We start from the raw sequence: 22,125 nt of genomic DNA, 5'->3' as shown, positions 1-22,125 counted from the left end.
GCCCTCGCTCTCGTTCCGCCCCGTCTTCCTGATTCTCTCTATCGCTTGTGTGCCAACTCACACAGGGAAGAGTGACACGCCCGCTCAGACACACACTCCCTTGTCATTTGTCAACACTGTCAGCTCGGATGGAGGGAAACTTCGCCACCTGCCTACCTACGCCCACTTCTTTATGTCAGATCCAACCTCGGCGAAGCAGCACCTCGGTATCACCTCCGATATCAAGGGGGAGCAAGATCAGAGCTGATCAGGCTTGCCGAGTCGCTTGGGTGTCGCAAGTGTCGCATCGCGGTGGTGAAACGGCGACTTGACCTCTTTCCCTAGCTGGAAGCCTTTCTCAAATCAGATTCCCAGTGATTAAAACTTGACTAATTACACGTAAACTCACTCACAGAATCACACTTTGAAGAAAACTTCAGACTTAAAGAAATAAGACTTTGAAGGCGTCACATCGTAGCAGCTTATTTCTGGCACCCTGTCATACAAGAAGACGAACTAATCCTTGAAAAGTCAACTCAAGCGCGGCACATTGTGATTTGTTTGCATGTTAAGACATCTTGAAGCTTTTTGTTTGATCTGAGCATGTGACAGACTTTAGTTTTTCCTGGTCCGGTTCCAATTACTACACGAGTTAAGACTTTGTCAGCACATGAAAAGGGACTAGCGGCGCTCCCCGAGACGCCGCGGCATGTGAAAATACTTACCGAGAAGTGTAGCATCAATCAATCGAGGAATTAATTTGAGGACTCGACAGAGAGAGTTCCAACGTATTTCCACAAGAGTTTCTTTAAAGAGCTCCCGGTTTCATCCCTCTTCATCGGGAGTTCACAACCTCTCAGTTCTGCCAACTCGAGCGTCGTCAGACGTCCTGAAGCGAATTCTTTGTGTCTCTCTGCGCTTTATAGTCAAAGAAATGTGAAATTAATTTATATTTTGTTGCTGGGAGGGAGCTCTTCTGAAAAACGCCTCATCTGAGACCAAACGTCGAATGCTTTTGGTCAAAGTTACACGAAATCTCTCAGACATTATGTGGACATTTTAGAAAAATACACACTGGCTGACTGAAACTGGCTGTTTGCTGGAGAACAAATATTAATATTAAAGCCAGAGCTGCTTTCTACACTTCATTTAACATGCTATAAGAAGTGAAATAGTGATGACTTTGGTGAAATTATTCCCTCAATACAGCACATAACCCCTGCTCATCACACAGTGGTGTTTCCTTTCCACGCTGATTGCCTTTACATTGTCACTTGCCTAAAGAAAGGTTGCGCTTCATTTCTTTGCCACTTTGCCACTGAAGCGTCAGAAGCAATTAAGGCTCAGCATTTGAGCTCCTGCTTTCAAGTCAGATGAGAGGGGAGGGAGGCGGGGACGGGTAAAAGGGGCATTTCGGCTGTTCTTACGCAGCAAAATGTCAAAGTCAGGTCAAAGTACGCGGCGTGGAGTGTCAGCACGGTGTGACGGAAGTGGTGGAAGGTAACTGAGTGCATTCATCGAAGTACTGTAGCTCCACATTCTGGAAAGTTTACTGAATAAGCACATTTGCCACAATGTTTAATTAGTGCTTAAAGCTGCAGGAGGCACACGATGAAAACCCCCTGCTAAGCCCCTCCCACCACATGACGCCAAGTTTCGCCATTGTCACTAATAATCATTAGTGACAATGGTATAATAATCAACCATCAAAAAACATTAATAATACTTTTTGGGGGTAGATTTTAATTGCAAGATTGGATATTTTGGATCAATTAATATTTTAATGAACTGAACTCAACAGTTTTTCTATTTTTATGACGAATGAACAATATTTCTTCTGTATGTTGATCAGAAAAAAGTTGCGATGACAATAAAAGTTTTTGTTCTCTAAACTACCCATTATTATGAAAGTTATTCAAATGACATAAAAGACTCCCTGCAGGGGTGTGCAGCAGGGAGGAAGTTAGCATTTGGCTTCTTTAACGTGCGTCTTCAAATCAGCCTGTTCTGATTTAATGGGCGGACTCATCTTTTTGACTGTGATACCAAACTTTTACTTCTGCTGTGATGAATGCAGGACCGATGACAATGACATCAAATATCTTTTGGTTCCACTTTTCCAATATTTGAAGGATGTCTGACTTGGATACATTTTTAAGCACACATTCCCCTGCGGTAGCCATTTTTAAATTCAACTTTCAGCTGAGAAAAGTTTGGTTGTAAAACACGATTATTGAATCTGAATGCATGAGAGTGAAACCTAGTCAAATTTTTACAGCATATTTCAGGCAGAAGTGATGAAGGGAAGCAGCCAGGGGAAAGAAAATGGCTACCAAACTAGTGAACAGAAGCCCTCAAATGGAAATATACATACACACACATATATATGTATATATATATATATATATATATATTCAAGTGAGCATAACAGTTAGTTTTACAAATATTTAGAAGAGATGGTTTGTGCTTTATCTTTATCTCGGAAAGCTTCCTTCTCTTGATTCTCGCCTGTTTTTTTTCTTACAACCCAACTTATACATTTATTTATTAGCCTCAGCTGCACTTGGTGCTTGGCGAGCATGTGTTTCCTTTTTGTTTTTTGTAAAGACAGGTCAGACAGGATCAAGGTAAACTGTCGACGTGTGCGCGTATTAAGCAGCAAAGCTCGGTTTCGTTTGATCTCGCGCTCAGATAGTACAACGCCTTTTGTCTGGGAGAGCGAGCTCAGGTGAGGTGAGGTGAGGTGGGGGGTTCGGTGGAAACGCTCGCGAGCTCCTGAATTCATAACTACCCCCAATGAGCAATAACCATCCCTCAGTTAGCACGGAGCGCAATAACCCATTTAATTTCATAATTATCGATTGCGTTTGATGGCCGCGCCAAAAAGGTCAAGATGAGAGTTGTGTTTTTTTTTCTTTTATTATTTTGGCTCACTTGGCGAGAAAGCCGACTGACTCACACAGACAGACTCTCCCGCAGAGCGACTGACAACTGGCTGTCTGATTGGCTGATGGAGACACACAAACACACACACACACGTATTTTTTAACATGTACTGAACACACAAGCCTAAAAAGTCACACATGCACACGCACGGATCCAAAGAAAGCTTGAGAACTGCTACTTACTTGAATTTTCCAGTGATCCAAAAACACCCACAACACCCTGCACACCCACTCACACTTTTTTTTTTAACACACATGCACAAGTGACACGCATAAACACTTTGAAAATATGCACACGTTTAAAGCGCTTGAAGTGCGAGACTCTTAGGCAAGCGTTTCTGTTTCTGTCGCTTGCACATCAGATCGTTTCGTGGCGTGGTGCAGCAGCTCGTCTTTATTTTCTCGCTGGCCTTGTGTCGTGTCTCTTTGCTGTCCGTTTGTCTTCTTTCGACTGTCAGTGGATGGGGAATGGAGGCTGCTACTCCCCCTTTTTAACAAGAAGCTTTCAAAAAGGATAGAGAAGCAATTTTATTTTATCATTTTGTCTATTTTTTCCCTACTTCCAGGCCTTTCTCACTCCCACTGAGTCAGATCCAGAAGCCTGGTCAGTAGCCATACGCATCAAAGTTTGACTCCGTAGTTACCCCTGTTGCATCACTTATTGGAGTATCACTATAGTGCAGTAGTATGAAGAGCAGGAAATCTGTGTCAAGGGGAGGCTGGGGTGATTGGATGGTTTATTAATTGGATTTTTTCCTTCCGGAGACGGGTTCACGTCCCATTTGTGACCAAGAGTGAAGAATAACTTGCTTTTGATTTATCTGATGTAAGTAAGTTACGTACGTAAATGATGTAAGTGGTGTCACAAGTAACATGACACGTGGCTTCGGTTATGCCACTTACGTTAGTTATTTTAACCTTAAGCATGATCTTTTTTGCCTAAACCTCACCAAGACTTTTTCTGCCTAAATCTAACCAAGTAGTTTATTTCCTAAACCTAACCAAGAAGTTTTCTGCCTAAACCTAACCAAGTACTTTATTTCCTAAACCTAAATCTGTTTGACAAGCTAAATATTATTCCAATATGCATAATATGTCATACTATGCAAACTATTTGTCAGCATGATATATTTTGAAAATTACATAAAGCGTCATAATTTGAAGCTGCTGAATTTGAATTTGAGTTGGGAGTGAGAACGTGTTGTCCTCTGAAGCCATTCATGAGTACCTACAGGCAAAATCAAACCTGTTAACTCTGAATCAAATTATAATCCCTATCATGCATTCTTTATTGATGTAAGAACAAAGTACCCAGATGAACGAAGCAGAAGAGGCGAGGGCAGCAGAACGTTTTGTGATAAATCCAAACCAAGAGAAGGAAAATGACATGACACACACACATTATCACACTGTAAACACGAATACAAATTACCCCGTACTATGTCCTCGCCCTCAATCACTCCCTCCCATCCCTCCTCACGCTGTCATACACGCAATTCCTGACTCATCAGACACTATTGTCATGCACCCTACCATCGGAGGCACACGGGGCTAAATTATTGGCCCCTTTTTAATAAGGCTATGGATTGTTTGAGGAATGGCACCGGCACGGCTGTTGATTATATTGAAAGCCTGTTGTTTTATATCCTGCGAATGTCAGATTTCTGCTATTTACATCCCTCAACTCCCGCATGCCGGTGAATGGCTATTGATTTTTCGCCAGAGATGAATGGGAGTGGCCGCGTGGAATTAAAAACAAAAAGACAAAAAGGGGGTGAGACGGGGGAGGGTGGGTTTGGGTGGTGGGGAGAGATTGAGGATTGGTCAGGAGTTAAAGGAGAAAAGAGGAGGGTAGGGGTTATCAGAGCTGCAGGCTTTTGGCACCGTTTAAAGGGAACAGTTCACCCAAAAATGTAAATTCTGTTATTATCTACTCACTCACATGCCGATGGAAAGCCGGGTGAAGTGTCGTCGTCCTGGAGCTTCACAGCAAAACAGCGTTGTAACATTGTCCTGAGCAACTGAAGTAGATGGAGACCAAGTCTTCAGAAGACCTGAGAAATTGAGTTGAAAAGATGTTATTTACAACTGTAGCTACTAAGCTAACAGTATTAGCATGCACCCCTTCTGATGTAGGTACTCAACCGTACGTCGAGGGTGTAAAGTACGTCTTTTTAAATAATTTTGGGATCTGAAAACGACTGGAGACTTGGATTACAACAGACAAGCTGTTTTCCAGCTCTTTTTTACATTTTAAAACAAGTCCCCATCTACTTCAGTTGTTTCGGAGAATGCTGCAAGCCTGTTTTGCTGTGAAGCTCCAGAAATGTTATGTGTATGTCGAAACACCTCCCAACTTTCCATCTGCGTTGGGCTGAGTATATAATGGCAGCATCTTCATTTCTGGGTGAACATTTCCTTTAATGTATTTGGTTTACTACCACAGTGATCACTGAGCTCAAACTTGTTTTTTTATATCGACTCATGCAGCGTTCCAGTGCCCTGGTTGGACATCCATCTTGGCGAGATCTGTAAACAAAATAGTTCCATATTTTGCTGCTGGCGCTGGTTCTTCAAGCAGTTTTCGATGGACTGGGATTTGGTTCAAGACGCGACGGACTGTTTGATGCCGTTGCCATGTTTTTCAGCCCGATTGTCTCCATTGAATTTTTGCGCCCACAGCTACAATCCGTGGTCAAGAGCCAGGCTGCAGCTCTGTCTCTTCCAAGCCTTCATCTTATTCTTTTAAAGGGAAAACTCTTGCATACCATGTTACACATCAGCAGTCTGGGTTGTTCAAAGACTTATTTCTCAATGAAATAATGCTGTACTTTGAAATGAACTCAGTGTTTTGTCTGCATCTTCCCCGTCTTGCGCTTCCCAGAATATCTTAAAACAAGCTCCAGAGTCATTCTCCATTTTCTTCCAAACACAACGTGCCTCGCTGCTGCCTCGTGAAGACATTTTTAGGGATTGAAAGGTCATCCTTGACCTTGGAAGCAGCAGTTGGCGGAACCAAGCCCACCAGAAGGTCCATTAACAGCTGTTTCAGTCGCGTCACATAATCTTAAGTAAGCGGATTAAATACACCCAGTTGTCATGGAATTCTGGATGGTCAAATGTCAATTTTTCAGAGCATTTTGAGGAGTTTTCATCCAAAGACTGTTGAACCTCTGAGCAGTGGTGCCCCCAGGATGTCTGGGGGCAGGGGCAGATTGGAAAGGGCACCAGTTGCATGTAATGGGGGCACCAGTATTTTTATTTATAATGACCTCTCTGAGTGAACCATTAACTATTAACCATTTAGAGGCACTTTTTCATGTTTTATCGAAATATAGGGGCATTCAATGGGGCACCTTTTTGGGCATCATTGGGGTGGCGTCACCTCGTTTTAGCTAATTTGCTTGAATCTGTCTCTCTGGACTGCAACGATTAGTCAATCAATGGATTAGTTGATCTAAAGAAAACGAATCGGCAACTATTTTCATAATTAATTGACCATTTTCGTCATTTTTAAGCAAAAATGTCAAACATTTGATGGTTCCAGCTTCTTGAAAGTAAAGATTTGCTGCTTTACTTTGTGTTTTGGACTGTTTTGAAGACGTCACTTTGGGCATTTATACTATTTTTTGACATTTTATTGACAAACTGCATGAGTAATTGTGAAAATGATTGGCAGATGAATCGACAATGGAAGTAAACGTTACTTTCAGCCTTTGAATGAAACACAAAATAGCTTTTCTCCCCATGACACCATGACAAAAAGCAGAAACTGACCCGCAAATGTAAAAAGATTTTTTACAATATAGAAAATATAATTGGGTGGCTAGAGTGTTTGGTACCAGGTGCTTCAGACTTGTTATGCCGCCGCAATCGGGAATCTCCAGCAACTTAATTTCACATGAATCAAATATTGAAATTAATCATTCATCACGTTTGCCTCGTGACAAAAAGCTTCGAAGAGGAAGAGGTTCTGAAGGAGAGGCAGACCTTCAACGACAACAGGCAAGGACTTCATCGGGAGGAGTCAAAAAGCTGACAGGAGAGCGAGGTTGGGAAAAATGGGAAAGAACGTAAAAAAAATGGGAAGGAGAGCGGGAGAGGAAGAGCGTAAAAAAAGATGACAGGAGTGGAATGAGGTGTTGGGGGGGAGGAGGGAGGCCGGAGTACAGATAGATGAATGACATTTTGGATTCTCTCAGCAATAAAGCGTCTCCCTAGACACAGGCTGTCTGGGTTTAGATAGAGGCCGTCACACTGAAGGGCTCATTTGCCTTTCAGTTGCTCATTACATCCAACCCAAACTTATTTCCTCCTCCGGGAGGCCCGTCCCCCCCCCGGCGCCGGGTGCTCGCCTGTTAGTGTGTGTGTTTACATGTGCAGCCGTGCACGCAGGAAGCTTTCCGTGTGTGTTTTTTTTTTTGTGCATTCCCGGAGTAAAAATGACCGAACGGGTGGCATCTGCTGTGTGTGTGTCGTGTTTGTGATACGCCGCCTCTCTTTACACACAATTCAAAGGCAGCTGATGCGTTCGGAATAACTCAAGTTAGTGAATCTCGCGGGCGCGCACACATCATAATGTGATTTATAACAGGTCGGTGGAGCTAAACACACGTGAACAAGCACAAATGAGCACACACACACACACACAGACACACACGATGGTTGCATCTTTACACCAAAGGCGTATCCCCTCCCTCGCTCCGATACTGAAACATGCAGCCCTCACGGCATAAATGTTCTCCAACCTTCCTTCATTATGATTTCTCCCATATGGTTCCGACTAATATTCTGCTTGGAGCCAACTCACTGGAACTGACACACACACTTTCTCTCTCTGACACACACACACACACACACACACTCACAGTAACACACACGTGCACGATCACAATCAGCCCTTCTGTGCTACATTAACTACAAACCTCATTTCCCCACAAAGAGAAGCCACCGGCTGAAAATTGGCTGGGACGAGTCATTAAACCTGTGTCTGACACACACACACACACACACGTATGTGCGTACACACACACACATCTGTTATACAAATGACCCCCCCAACACACACACACACACACACACACACCTGTGTCAGTGTAGCAGGTGATATCCCGGCGCCCGCTGAGAAATGATTGCCCTTTTGATGGAGGAGGTCCAGCATTATGTGTGTGTGTGTGTGTGTGAGTCCTGTCGTTCACTGCCTTTAAGTGCATTTCATGGTGTGTGTGTGTGTGTGTGTGTGTGTGTGTGTGTGGCAGACATACGTGGAATGATAATTGATGGTGACTGCGAGGGGTTCAGGATTAAGATACATGGGAATGGAAAAAGAAAAAAATGTAGGAAATAGTGCAGGTATGAAGAGAAAAGTGACGCAGCAGGAAGGATGACAGGTTGAAAGGCGGGAAAATATATTTATAAAAAAAACAGCTAAGTGGTTTGAAAAATCAGAGCGGGACAAAGAGGAAATACGAGGTGGGAAGAGGGAGGTTCAGGGGGGAAGTCGGTGAGCGTGAAGGGGTAAGAGACCGTGCTGGGAGGTGATTGATGGCTCTGAACCCCCCGCTGGCCTCGGATCAGCCGCCCACAGCTGTCGGGGACAATTTTAAGTTTAACTGGGGGGCATGTAGGGACGCCATCGTAGGCAAAAACTGATTCTCTTGTATGGTGGCTTTTCTGTCAGGAAAACTGTCTGTAGTACATGTCGGGGTTCCTCCAACCAAACCTCATTCAATTTTTTACTATTTTTCATGATGAATTTTTTAAAATTCTCTACACTTATCATCAAGATAGTCAACGGCCATACAGGCTGAAGGAATAGCATCATGGTGTTGTTTTTTTCCCCCCTGGGTTTTGGCTCTCAGGCTACATCTGGGCTTTCCTTACCCTCTGATCGGTGAAACAGGCCTGTGCACATCCATTCAGTGCCAAAACCAAGTTTCAAATGTGAATAATTTATAAATATTAACCACAGTAGTCATAAACTGTGACTGGGCCCAACAATGAGTAAGATCCTGGTTGACGCTTTGGGTAGGTTGTCAGCCTCGAGACTCAACAATCAGCTATCTTAGAAATTGGACCTGATGCTAGATGCTAGAGTTGAACTTTAATCAAAGACAGGGCGGTAGAGGACAAAGATTTAGTATCTGTTCTCTATAGTTGACACTGGATGTGTGTTTAAGTGGGGTTAGCGCATTAATGATACAATAATTTACATATGATTTCTAAGCGAAAATGCAAAACATTCCCTGGTTCCCGCCTGAGTAATTAGACTCCTTAATCTCTTCTCATTGTAAACAAAGTCTTTGAGTTTTGAACTGTTCCTCAGACAAAACAGAAGGTCAGGACGACGAGCGAGCGCTTGTGGAAGCTAATGGGGAGCAAATAAGAAATAAATAGTGAGAAAACGTTACCTTGGAATTTGGGGGAAAATAACCATTTTCTACCATTTTACAGATCAAACGAGTCCATTGAGAATATAATCTGCAGATTAACCGATGATGAAGGCGCTCATTAACAGCCCTGACTTAGCTATTTCATCCGTGAGCAAGCATTAAGGTACATTTGTGCTTAGACGAGGGAAGTTTAAAGCACAGAAGCGGCTTCAAAAGAGGACACAAATTGAATGAGCTCATTTCAAAGAGGCTCCTTTTTTTTGGCATTTGAGGTTTTGTTCCAGGCCTTCACCAACAGAGACACAGAAGAAGAGGAAGCACAGGAGTTTTTAAAAAGTGAAAAGTTTGCTTGGATTAACACACCGTCTCAGCAGCTTCACAGATAAGGACGCGGAGAGAGAGGAGGGCTGATTAGGAATAGATTAACCCAGTTCCTCAGAGAGACACGGGTACATCAGCATTTCCCAATCCCGGAAAAGTTAAAACAAATGTACTGTTTCTACTTTAGCACCGAAAAAGAGGTCGCACTGACCCTTTACATACATTTAAAGACTTCTTTATATGCAGCCAAAGCCCAGAAATATCATAAATTTGAGATTCATTATGAACTATCTATTCTTTTAACCTGCTAGCCTCTAAAAAAGGTACCATACTGGAGTTTTAATTTGTGCTATCAGTCATTTTGTAAGAGAAGATGTTTAATTTTGGGATGAATCTCTTCATTTCATGTAGAGTAAGCTCACGTCAGAGCTGAGCCTGTAAGCTCCGAGGCTGCCTCGTCAGCACCACCTCAGGCCTGGCTTCTGAGATAATGACGATGATGATGGTGGTAGTGATGAGGTGGATGAAGGCTGAAGCGTGGCTGAGCTCCCGGCTGAGGTGCAGGATGTTGGCTTCTTTTTTAGATGTACTGCGTCTGAAGAAAAACTCGACATTTGTAGTCTTTTACCAGAAATACACATTTGTTTCAAGAAGCGAAAGGTTTGAACTGTCTGTGCATGAGTACACTGTTTACACCGGTTAAGAGCAATTTCTCTTGTGATGCCGACAGCTCTGAAAATGAATCTTTTAATCAGGAATTAATTGTTTAAAAATGGGAAGAAAATGCAGGTTTTGTGTCCTGGATGCAGCCTTTTGTTGCCTGTTCTGTATTTACTGAATATCTCAACAACACAAATCATGAAACGAAGGCCAAAATGCCCAAACATGAAAATTAAAAAATGAATAATGAATGCAAATGAGATGCTGATTATGCTCCAGCACTCTCTGAACTTGTTAAAATAACAGAAATTGTGCTTAATTTTCTTTTTTTTTTTATTTTGTGTCGAAAATATTAGTCAACTAATGGATAAGCTGTTAACAGAGAATTAATCAGCAAAAATTGATATTAATTTAAAAGGTGCTCGGTGGTGAAAACACACAAAAGTTTACACTCAGTGTCTCGTATCTCATCCTTAAAGGGACAGTTCACCCAAAAATGAAAACTGCAGTCATTTTCTGCTGACAGAAGTAGTTTCATAGTCCCACTTAACTTTTCTGGAGCTTCACAACATTCTCGTAAACAAGAGAAAGCATTTCTTTCATTTCATTTTAAAGGAAACATTCACGACTCAGCTTTTCAAAAGTGAATATCTGCAATTTTTATTGGTAATGCTTAAAGGAGCAATATGTAAGAATTTTAGAGATATATACTAAAGTTAGCATCCTAGCTAGCCTCAGCTAGGACTCTAATTCTACATAGTGCACCTTTAATAGTTAATTCCATTTATTTGGTCTTTTGATTGATGGTCAGACATGTACTTTCACCTTGGGTGCATTGTTCACTTTTTTCTCACATTTTATTGACCAACAGCTTTAATAATTAATTTAGAAAATCCTCACACTATCCCATAATAACACTAATTGTTAGTCTCAGCCCGAGACAGACATCATTTATCCCGTTCGAAGCCCAAACACCATTGTTTCCCCGCCTCGCTTCTCTCCGTCCGGCTGCCGCTTTCAAAGGAAAGGTGCTTAATTTAATACTTCTCCTTTTGTTATTCCTCTGGTGCCAACCGGCCCGATCAATACTTGTGAACAATGAATTTGAAATGATCGCGAAGGTGACTCAGAGAGTTCCAAATGTGATTTTCCCGAGCGCAAGTTCACACTTTCATCTTCAGGACTTCAACACTAGTGGAGGGAAAAAACGCTTTAGAAATTTAGTTATCGGTTTTCCACCTTGAGAGAAGTTGTTTATTTTGAACTCGTATTGATCAGAGTGTCCTGAAGCCGTCGGAATGAAGCTGAATAAATTCTTAAGAATTGATTGGCGATCCCCTTCAGATGTGTGAAGGATCGCGCTGTTCTGTGCGTCCTCGGCCTGCACTGTGTGTTTGACCGTGACCTCCAGAAAATAACTACTCCAGTTTAATAGAGCTTTGTGCCACTTCAAACCCACACATATCCACTTCAAACTTACTTTTCCTCCGGTCACAAATAGTTTATTACTCATACAATCAGATTTTTGAATCTGTATGGAGGACTAAAACTGCCAAAATCAAAAATAAATGAAGAAATTAATAAATTGCTCGATAAATAAATTAATGGGCCATTAAAAGCACCAACAATTAGATAAGTTAAAAAAAATTAAATTAGGCATTCATTATTTACATAAATTTCAATCGACTAATATGTGTAAAGTTGACCGCTCATTCACATAATGAGGCAGAAATGCATAAAGAAATGTAAAAAGAAAATACAGAAATAATTCGATCTCATTTTTGCCAAAATCCCATCAAAACTTTTGAGGATTGAAAGTTCCAAAATCAAAATTAATAACGAGATGCATAAAGAAACGTGAAAAGAAAATGCAAAAAATAAAGAAGTTTGTGGCTAAAATAGGGGAGAAATGCAATGAAATCAAAAATAAATGAATAAATGAATACAAATGGAAAATTAACTGGGAAACTAAATAAATACAGACAAATAAAAACAGAAATGTCAAACTTTACATTTCTCCATGTGTTGTTTATGTTATTTATGGCACATTTAATGACATGTTAATTTATTTGCTGTGCCTTTCTTTATTTATGTGTTTATTTTTCATTTCGGCAGTTTCCGTCCTCCACACTTTGTGCTGCACTAAAATGTATTGCTCCAAACTTTTACATAATACAAACTGTTTATCAGGCGCCGACTGCAGATATTTCTCTCTCAGTCTGAGTAGGCTTGTAAATGTGACTGCAGCTAACCGAGCTAAAGGCAGATAAGACCTGTGCCTCGGTAAATAACCTCTGCAATGTTTCTCGGCTGGAAATCCAGTGAATAAGGCTGAGACCTCGTGTCAGAGCTCTGACCCTGCTCCGTTTTACTTATGTCACGCTCATGTCGCCTCGCCGACCCCCTGCAGTTACCACGCCACCCACTCAGTCAGCCATTACGGCTCAAATCCCAAAGGTTAACACCTTTCTGCTGTTAAAATGCATATAGTCTTTTCTCCTACTTCTACTAGCTCGTGATCTGGATTTCCCAACAGAAATGAAAGAAGAAAGGCGGTGGTGTGTATTGCACTCACAGAAGAAGTCAGACTTTCGGACTATACAATTGTTTTGGGTGGTTATATAAATCTTATTAGGTGTCAGGTAGGATGAACTGATGTGGGTTTTTCAGGGTTGATGCTGCTACAGATTATTAATAGTCAAAGAGACTCAAAGAGACTATTTTACTTGAGTAAATCTATTTTCTGCTGCTTTATTCTTTCACTCCAAGGCAAATATTGTACTTTTTACTCCAATACTATTATTTTTACAACTTTATTTACTAGTTGCTTTGCAGATTCTGATTATTCAGTGTTGATGGGCTTTTATCTTTGACATATAACCGCTCAGATTGTCGTGGGCGGACAAAAAACTCAAATTCAAATAGTTCAGTCTGTCACTAGCATCAGATAAGTCATTTTCTACATCCAAATTTCAAGACATTAAAGTCAAAATCCTTCAGATTTTCATGAAATCAAACCGTTTTAAAATACTATTGATGGCCCACATTTCTAAATTCAGTAATTATCCCCCAAAAATTTGAGTTTTTATTGTTTGTGGTGGGGTCCACCATTCCCACACCAGATTCAGATTCAAGCACCCTCATAGTTAAATGTGATCTTTACCCAGATAAGGAAAAATGTATGTTAATGCAAAGCGTCAATGCGTCACGATCAGAATGTGCCTGTGCTGGCAAACGTACAGATATTTGTTTCTTAGCAAACATAACCCTAACCTAAAAGAGACAGGCCTGTATTTATGGATTATGTGTTTATTCTGTCCCATGAAAGCGACAAAAAATGTGTTTCAACAAAACTGCGTGAAAATGAAAGCAAAAATGTGTTCAATGAAGTGAATATTTCAATAAGAAATAACTCTGTGTGTTTCATTCATCCTTGCAGATTCATCTAGTCACATGCCGGCACTGCAACACACTGTGACAAACTGACAGAGTGATTTTTTTATACAAAGGAAGTCAGAACATAATGTACTACATTTGCCGAATTTACAAGAAGGGACGGAAAATTGAATTTGTGAGAAAACTGCATTTCACAGAGTTTATAAAGTGTCCCTTAAGTCAACAACTAAAAAAAGTGGAGATTTTTTGAATGGAGTCTGGCACTTTAATATCAGATGTAAATGAAGTAGGGGATTCACAGAAAAGTCATGCATGTGTGCAATGCTCTGTTTACCGTTCACCCTCTTTACTCCCTGTCACAGCTGTATTAAGTCACTGCTGGGGCAGAAGGGGGGGAAAAAAAGGTCAAAAGCGAAGAGAAAGAGGAGTGATTGAAAAATGAGACAATCTGAAGCTAAAACATCAGGAGGACAGAAACACGATAAGAGATCAGACGCAGACAGAATAAAAAGCCGCAGAAGAGGCAGCAATGTGAAGAGATGAAATGAGAAATGAGAACAAGCACAGCTCAATATGTCAGTGAGAATAAGCTGGGAGGTAGCTGTCTGCCTTCGTCTCTCACTTGGATGGATCAGAGATGGGCTCCGCAGCCAAAACCTCCACCACACATGCCAGCAAATTTTTCTGCTCGTACCTGTCCTGCATTAATCACTACTGCTTTTAAAAGAAAACGCGTGGATTCCCCCCAATTTGTCACTAAACTACACGGGAGGAGAACGGTGTGAGGCAGGATTAAGTTGTAATTCAATTTAGGAAGATTAAATTCAGCTAGAAAAGCGACTTTGAGGGGTACGCCAGCAGCAAAATGGGTTTCCAGTGTTCTTTTATATTCAATGCATGTGTTCAAACGCAAACCAGATCATACATCCAGTCGGGAACAGGATGTATTTACACGAAAATGTCCGTAGACGCAGACGTGAAATGCACGCACTCCATCTGTGTTTGAACTGGACGGAGACCAAAGAGAAAGAGATATCACCGCATCATCATCGCTGCCTGTCGAGGCTGCCAACGCCAGTCTTTCCTCTCATCATTGCTCATTATGTTTTAGTTATAAAGACATGTATGCCTTCAAAGTGAACGAGGAAGCTGACTCTCAAGCGAATGCACTGAGTCACTGGAGTCTGCACTGCTCGGCTGCTGAGGGCATGAAAATCCCCAAGAATCGTACTAAGCAGCGGTATTTGCCAAAACCTCACGTGTTCTGTTTCTATTGTTCGCTTTTATGTCTGACGGCTGCTCTGTTTCTTCTCTGTTGCATTAATCTTTTTGCCTCTCTGACCATTTTTGTTTCCTTCTTTACTGAATTTCTTTACTAATTTTCCTAAGACACTGCGAGAGGCTGCTCCTCTTGCACCGCTTGATTCCAGTAGGGACGTAGGAAATATGGGGAATCAGGAAATGTGGGTGATCAGGTAATATGTGGGGGATCAGGTATTATGTGGGGGATCAGGTAATATGTGGGGGCTCAGGTAATATGTGGGGGATCGGGAAAAGTGGGTGATCGGGTAATATGTGGGGGATCAGGTAATATGTGGGGGCTCAGGTAATATGTGGGGGATCGGGAAAAGTGGGCAATCAGGAAATGTGGGGGATGAGGGAATGTGGGGGATCAGGAAATATGGGTATTGGGAATGTGGGGGATGAGGGAATGTGGGGGGGGATCAGGAAATATGAGTATTGGGAATGTGGGGGATGAGGGAATGTGGGGGATGAGAGAATGTGGGGATCAGGAAATGTGGGGAATCAGGGAATGTGGGGGTCAGAGAATGTGGGGGATGAGGGAATGTGGGGGATCAGGAAATATGAGTATTGGGAATGTGGGGGATGAGGGAATGTGGGGGATGAGGGAATGTGGGGGATGAGAGAATGTGGGGATCAGGAAATATGGGTATTGGGAATGTGGGGGTCAGAGAATGTGGGGGATCAGGGAATGCGGAGAATCAGGAAATGTGGGGGATCAGGGAATGTTCATGTTTTGTAGTTTAGTTTACGAACAATATTTCAAACGTTTGAATTTGTCGTCTTCAGCCACAGCTAACGCTGACTCATGTGACATCACTCAAGGCAGGTTATTAGTCTTCGCTCAGCTCCCTCTGGAGCCACGGGACACTTTTTAAAACTGTCTTCACATATCGAGAGGTGAGAACCAGAGCATGTCCCTCACATTTTGGGCTGAAATGAGTTGTATTTATCAAATGAAAGCTCTTGATGAGCTCTTTTTACCGGCCAAGGGGCGCACATGTGAATTCTGGACCAATCGAGAGTTTTTAATCAAAAACCAACAAAAGTTGAATTCAATAAACAAGGTCAGGACAAAGTACAGTCATTGGGAGTTCCCCTTTTAAAATTTGCCACAACTTGTTAAAAGCGTTCTGTTATACGATTAAATAGCCACTTGACAGCCAATCAAAACCTTTTTCCCATGAAAGCAGAAACAGTCGTGAATCATGAGACGGCGGCAGCTTTTTTCTAGGTTTTTAATGAAACTGGATGTGTTCCTAAACCTCGAAGCATGTGATACTCCGGTACCCGCGAGGTTTAAAGAAATCAAGGTTTGCCGAACGAGCTGCCTCTCCTGTCTTTGTCTGCTCAAAGACCAAACAATCGCGGTCTTCTGCCTTATTGCCCTGAATGGCAGACGTCAGCATCACACGCACAAACACACACACATACACCGGAGCTGTCAAGCGGACGCGGCCCGCCGTGTCACCCGATGCATCAACGGGCAGAAAGGGCGACGGCTCGATACTTACATTGTCCACCGCCGAGAAAGAGGAGAGGGTGTAGAGAGAGGGGGAGAGAAATGGATGGCTGAGGGCAGAGAAAAAGAAATTAGGAAAAGGGAGAGAGAGGAAGAGGTTGAGCAGATGGATCCAGACACTTTCGAAATGAGCCCAGAGAAAAGAGCATTTACAGTAGAGCGTGTCGATGTGAATGTTAATGCTCCCGCACGTCATTCCCACTCTCCCAAATACAAGATTGTGTCTCTCTTACTTCTTCTTCTTCTTCTTCTCTCTCTCTCTCTCTTTCAATTCTGTTTTCCTTGCCTCACTCTACCTTGCTTACTCGCCCCGAATGAGTGCCATTTCTCTCTTTGTCTGTGTGTGTGTGTGTTGGCCGATATTGGCTTTTGAGAGTTGTTTTCCCCTCACTTTTCACCTCTCCCCTCTGATCTTTTATCACCACACACACAGGCATAAACTCGCTCACACACACACACACACACACACACACCTGCGAGTAGGTTTCAATAACAGATTATTACAGACACCCGCTAACCTTTTCATCCACACACACACACACACGCATCCATCGATCCCACCAATTTTAGACCCTCACACAGGCTTCCTTTGAGTTTGTAGCCGCTCTTAAATCATTTCATCTAATAACTCATCTGTGTGTGTGTGTGTGTGTGTGTGTGTGTGGTCAGCAAATCTCATTTATCACCATAGCTCAGGTCCCCTCACTGCCATTCTGCCCTGCACACTCGCTACCCACAGCAATATGGAGGATCACAGAGGAGAGGAAGCGCGCTCATCTTTGCAGAGCCAACGATCCATAAAGCAATATGGGAGTTTATGAGCTCTCAATGTTGTTCAATATAGGGGCAAGTTCAACTATGCAATAGTCCATTGGTTTTTCTCCTGCTTTTTTTTCCCTGAAAGTCTTGTTTCTTTGGAGTTGGAGAATATGAACTTTGGCTTTTGAAAAATGTACAGCAGGTGTGTTAGAGGGACGCGAGCAAAGGTGAAATGCAAATGGAGGACGCTGACTGACCCCTAGTAGTGTATTGACGTTAATGCATTAACCCTTATAAAACCACAAAGATCTTTTTAAGATTGAAACCTTGAGGTCTTTTTTCATTGGTGGAATGATTTGTTGATCCGTTCCTTGATGTCCAGATTAATCGTTTGGTCAATAAGGTGTCTAAAATAAAGTCTAAAACGTCTCAATGCTCAAATGTTATGGGGTTATTCTTTAACTGGCACTGTCGCAGTTTTCTGTAGTTGGCCATTCAGAAGCTCCCTTGGTTTTTGTGCAATTTAACTTAACATTTTCAAGGCACTAGGGCTGCATTCAGTGATTATTTTCGTGATTTCATCCGTCACTTATTTGCTCGATGAATTGATTAGTTGTTTGGTTGTTTAGACGTTTCTCAAAACATTTTAAACTATTTTCAACCTAGCCCAGAAGATTACTTTTCTGTCCAACAAACAGCCCAAAACCCGAAGACGTTCAGTTTGCAATCATAAAACAACCAAGAAAACCAGCAAATATCCACATCTAAGAAGATGCAGACAGTTTGTTTGCCTTTTTAGCTTAGCTTTTTTGATTTACAGATTAATCATGTGGTCCATAACATGTCTCACAATAGTTTAAAACATTTTCAAAAACATTATCTTCCTGACCCCTAAGCCTAACCTGTCTTTGGTCTTTTTTCCTAACCCTAACCTTATTTAACCTAATATTGCCTGAACCCACATTATTTTATGTTCTTTAATCCCACCACCTAACCCGGTTTTCTTTCCAAACCTTGTTCAACCCAGTGTCGTCTAACCCTAATCTGACTTTCTCAATCTTAAATTGTCCCTAGCTTCTTTTCCTAACCCTAACATGACCTTTTTGACTTAGCATTGCCCAAACCTAACTTTTTTTTGTACCGCTAGCCATTTTTGTCCAGAACCCTGTCCCTTTAAACTACCTTTGCCTAAATTAAGCCATATTTTTGAGACTTAAATCTGCCCCGATCCCCTTTTCCTAACCTTAACCTTTCAATTCAGTATTGTTTAAAGTTATCTTAACATTCATATTTTCTTCATCCATTCTGGTTTTTATCTGTTTTCTTTCTTTTGGGAGTCTGTGCCCAATATAAGAAAAACAAGCATTATCTAGACCAGCAACCAGTGCCTGTGCAAATTCATCATTCTCAGAGTGTTGACCCTTACCCCCTCCAGAAGTTACGACTTTTAATTAATTTTTGCCCAACAAACAGTCCAAAATCCAAAGATATTTAGTTTGCGATAACAAAAAACCAAGAAAACGTTTCAGTTTTCTGATCTTCATCAGATATACAGAACAAAACAGATGATAAAGCAAAACACAGATCCAAAAGCCAACATTTCTTAATGAAAAAGCAAAAACTGCACATTTTAACAACTTCAGTCCTTAAAATGTCCAAACTTTGTGTCTGAGACCATTTTAGGTGACTATAATCTCACAGAGAAGTGCAATGAGTCCTGAGAGTCCTGGAGGTGTGAAATGAAGAAGGATCCTATAAAGGGAAGTCCTGAGGGACACCCTGATAAAGAAAGAAGTCCCAAAGGAGTGATACGATGCGATAGGACAGCAGATGATAGACAGAATCTAACAGAGGCAGAATTATTTGTACATCTCTGTAATCTAATACCGGGCCTTCAAAATAAGGATCGGTGTAATGTCAGGTTTCTGAGGTCGAGTCGAAATTCTGGCTGTTTTTGGATGAGCTGCAGGCAGGAGAGTTCGTCTCTGCAGGAATAGGAGGGTTACCTCTCTGTTGTGTTGCCTTTAACAGACCCAACCGACAGCCACCTTTAAAAATAAATTTAGATGAGAAGTATCTGACAGTCTTTAAGGATCAGTTTGATTACACCGAGCCAAACTCTGCACACGCACCGACACGGAAAAACCCTCCAGTCGTGCCCGCGGTAATGTGGCGGCGGTGCCAGCCGAACGGAGCAGATGGTAGCAGGACTGAGGCTGGGGAGGCCGACTGTAAAGTGACTGAGTGACTGGTGGAAAAGGCTGGCAGGGACGGAGAGAGGAGGAACTAATTACAGTGGTAGCCTCTGCATTAGCATTAGCACTGCAGGCAAACACAGTCATTTGCAGAAACTGTTTGTTTGTTGTGTTTTTCTTTATCAGTGTGCTCAAATTTAATAGGGTTAGTTTTGAATTTGTGTCACCCATTCAGAAGCTCCTTTGGTTTTTGTGCAATTTAACAGTCACTTTTTCAGGGATGATAACAATAATTATATTTTTACACTATTTGTTTTTTTGTGTTTTTCTTTTTTATTCGTCATTGTGCTCAAACTTTATGAGGCCATGTTTGAACTCTTACTGTTGCAGCTGTCTGTTGTCGATTATTCAGAAGCTCCTTTAGTCTTTTTGCAATTTCACTTTTTAGGAATGATGAAAAATGTGCTTATATATAGTTTTTATTGTTCTGCATATTTTCTAAGACTTTTGAATGGGAGCAGCTGTAACGCAAGCAATTCCCCCTCGGGGATCAATAAAGTATTTCTGATTCTGTCATAGAGGAGAAAAGAAACCAGAAAATATCCACATATAAGAAGCTGGAATCAGAATTTTGACCGTTTTCTGTTGTCGCCCATTCAGAACCTCCTTTGTTTTTTGTGCGATTTAACGTTATAGGGAAAATAACATTTCTAAAATGTGTTTATATTATGCTCCAGGGCTGCATTTCATGATTATTTTCATTATTTCATCTGTCAATTATTTTTGTGATGAATCTGCTGCAACTGCAACTAACGATTCACAGTTTTCTGTCGCCAGCCATTCAGAACCTCCCTTGGCTTTTGTGAAATTTTGAAGTACTTCTCGGCAGAGTTGAAAACTAATCGACTAATCGTTGCGGTCCTAAACGTCATATAACTTTCTGGATTCACGCCTGCATTAATACTTCTTCTAATGGCTGAGATGACGAGTGGAGCTCAGTACACATGTGCTGTAGTTGTAGCTGTCAGAGCCATGAGTGTTTAACAGTGAACGGATGTTTTCCAGAGGTTATCGGAAGCTCCTGGTTGCCTGTTTTTGCATGTGTTGGAAAAATCCACCTGTTTCTAATTGCCGGGCCTTCCCACGCACCAATAGAGCTGTTTCTCCTCACCATAATGTCTTCAAAGTCTTGTAATCTCGTCGGCCCGAGGAAAGTCTCCAAGTGAAACCCTCTGTAAAGGTCAACCAAGGCAATTTGAATATCTTTGATTAAACAGTGTGCCGGTGCCAGACCCAGACTGTAGGTCACTGCCTCAGAGAAATGATTCCCGCCCCTCTCGCCCCACTTGTCCCTCCCCAAGTCTCGACTCTCGCGGCTCCCTCATTGTCGAGGGTCACGTCTGCTGCTCTCTGCACTCTTTTTTAGCAATTTACGTAATCTCCCGACCCATTCTTCCTCGCCCGTCCGTCCTTCAATCCTTTTGAGTTTCGGTTTGAGCCCTGAAATCCCCGATCCGGAATTTCTTCCTCTTGTCTTTTCTGCCCTCTTTCTCTCATCCTCCGTTCATTATCTCGCTGATTCTAACGTGTTTCACAGACAGTCGTTGAACCGTGCATCTGCAGTCTGGTGTGTTAGTTAAAACCCTCGCTAAGTGCAGTCAAAGAATCAGAGTTTCTCCAGGAAAAAATAACTCTGGGGAAAAGAGATGGATTTTTTTTACATGATTTTTACCAGTGGAAAGGCTCGGTTAGCTGGTCGGCTGACCTTTAAAGTATTAAGCAGTTACATTGGTAGCACACTGTATGGCATCATCTTAGCCGTATTCTGAGAAATCTGTTGTTAGCTCTGCCCGTGTAGCTCAAACGTGACTTCAAATTGCCTCCAAAGTGACCCCAGTTTCTTTTTCTGTCTTTGTCTCCAGTGTGTCCCGGCACAGAGAACAAACTCAGCACTCTGTCCGACCTGGACCAGCAGTACCGCACCCTGAAGAAGCTCTACGAGAACTGCGAAGTCGTCATGGGGAATTTGGAGATTACCAGCATCGATCGGAACCGCAACCTGTCCTTCCTCAAGGTACGGATGTGGAAACGTCTTTGCGTTGTATTCTCCGGCACACGTTCACAAAGTACGCTGCATGTGTGTGTTTCAGGACCACGAAGAGGAGCAATGTTTCTGATAGATGGAGGTGAAGGTTTGGGCGAACCAGTTGATGGGTTATGTTTTGTTGAGCAGTGGCGGACTCAGGATGTTTGAGGGGCAGGGGCGAGAAATAAAAAGGGCACCAGGTGGGGCACTTTTTCATGTTTAGTCCACTAAGATGTTGATCCTTGTGAATTTCCATAATCCGGATAATCATGAATATCCTCACAAGTGACTTAAAAAAGCTGTGTAGCTCATTAACGTACAGTCTTACATTGATAACCAGATTTTTTATTTGTTTTTTGGATGGAGGGATGATGTTCCCGACATTTATTTATCATCTTAACAAAATGTAAGGTTATTCCAGTATGTTTAGGTGCCGTATCAAGAGTTTTAAGCATATTTTCAAGATTATTGGGATAATATTGTATATAATACAGTTTTTGTATCTATAAAATGAGAAACATTGCATAATAGGATTGTCGGCAAAAAGTGCTTTCTTTCATACTATATC

General features: G+C 41.9%; 1 protein-coding gene across 1 annotated transcript in view; it reads left to right on the top strand.

Moving 5' to 3' along the window:
• The window catches only part of LOC140992385 (receptor tyrosine-protein kinase erbB-4-like), a 295,571-nt gene that overhangs the window by 128,736 nt on the left and 144,710 nt on the right, over window positions 1-22,125 (top strand). Inside the window, exon 2 of the mRNA XM_073462698.1 lies at window positions 21,394-21,545. Coding sequence (XP_073318799.1) covers window positions 21,394-21,545 — 152 coding nt within the window. The remainder of the gene's footprint in view (window positions 1-21,393; window positions 21,546-22,125) is intronic.

The sequence above is a fragment of the Pagrus major genome, chromosome 24 (genome assembly GCF_040436345.1).
Source record: "Pagrus major chromosome 24, Pma_NU_1.0".
Lineage (NCBI taxonomy): Eukaryota > Metazoa > Chordata > Actinopteri > Spariformes > Sparidae > Pagrus > Pagrus major.
This window is presented reverse-complemented; position numbering and strand designations above follow the sequence as displayed.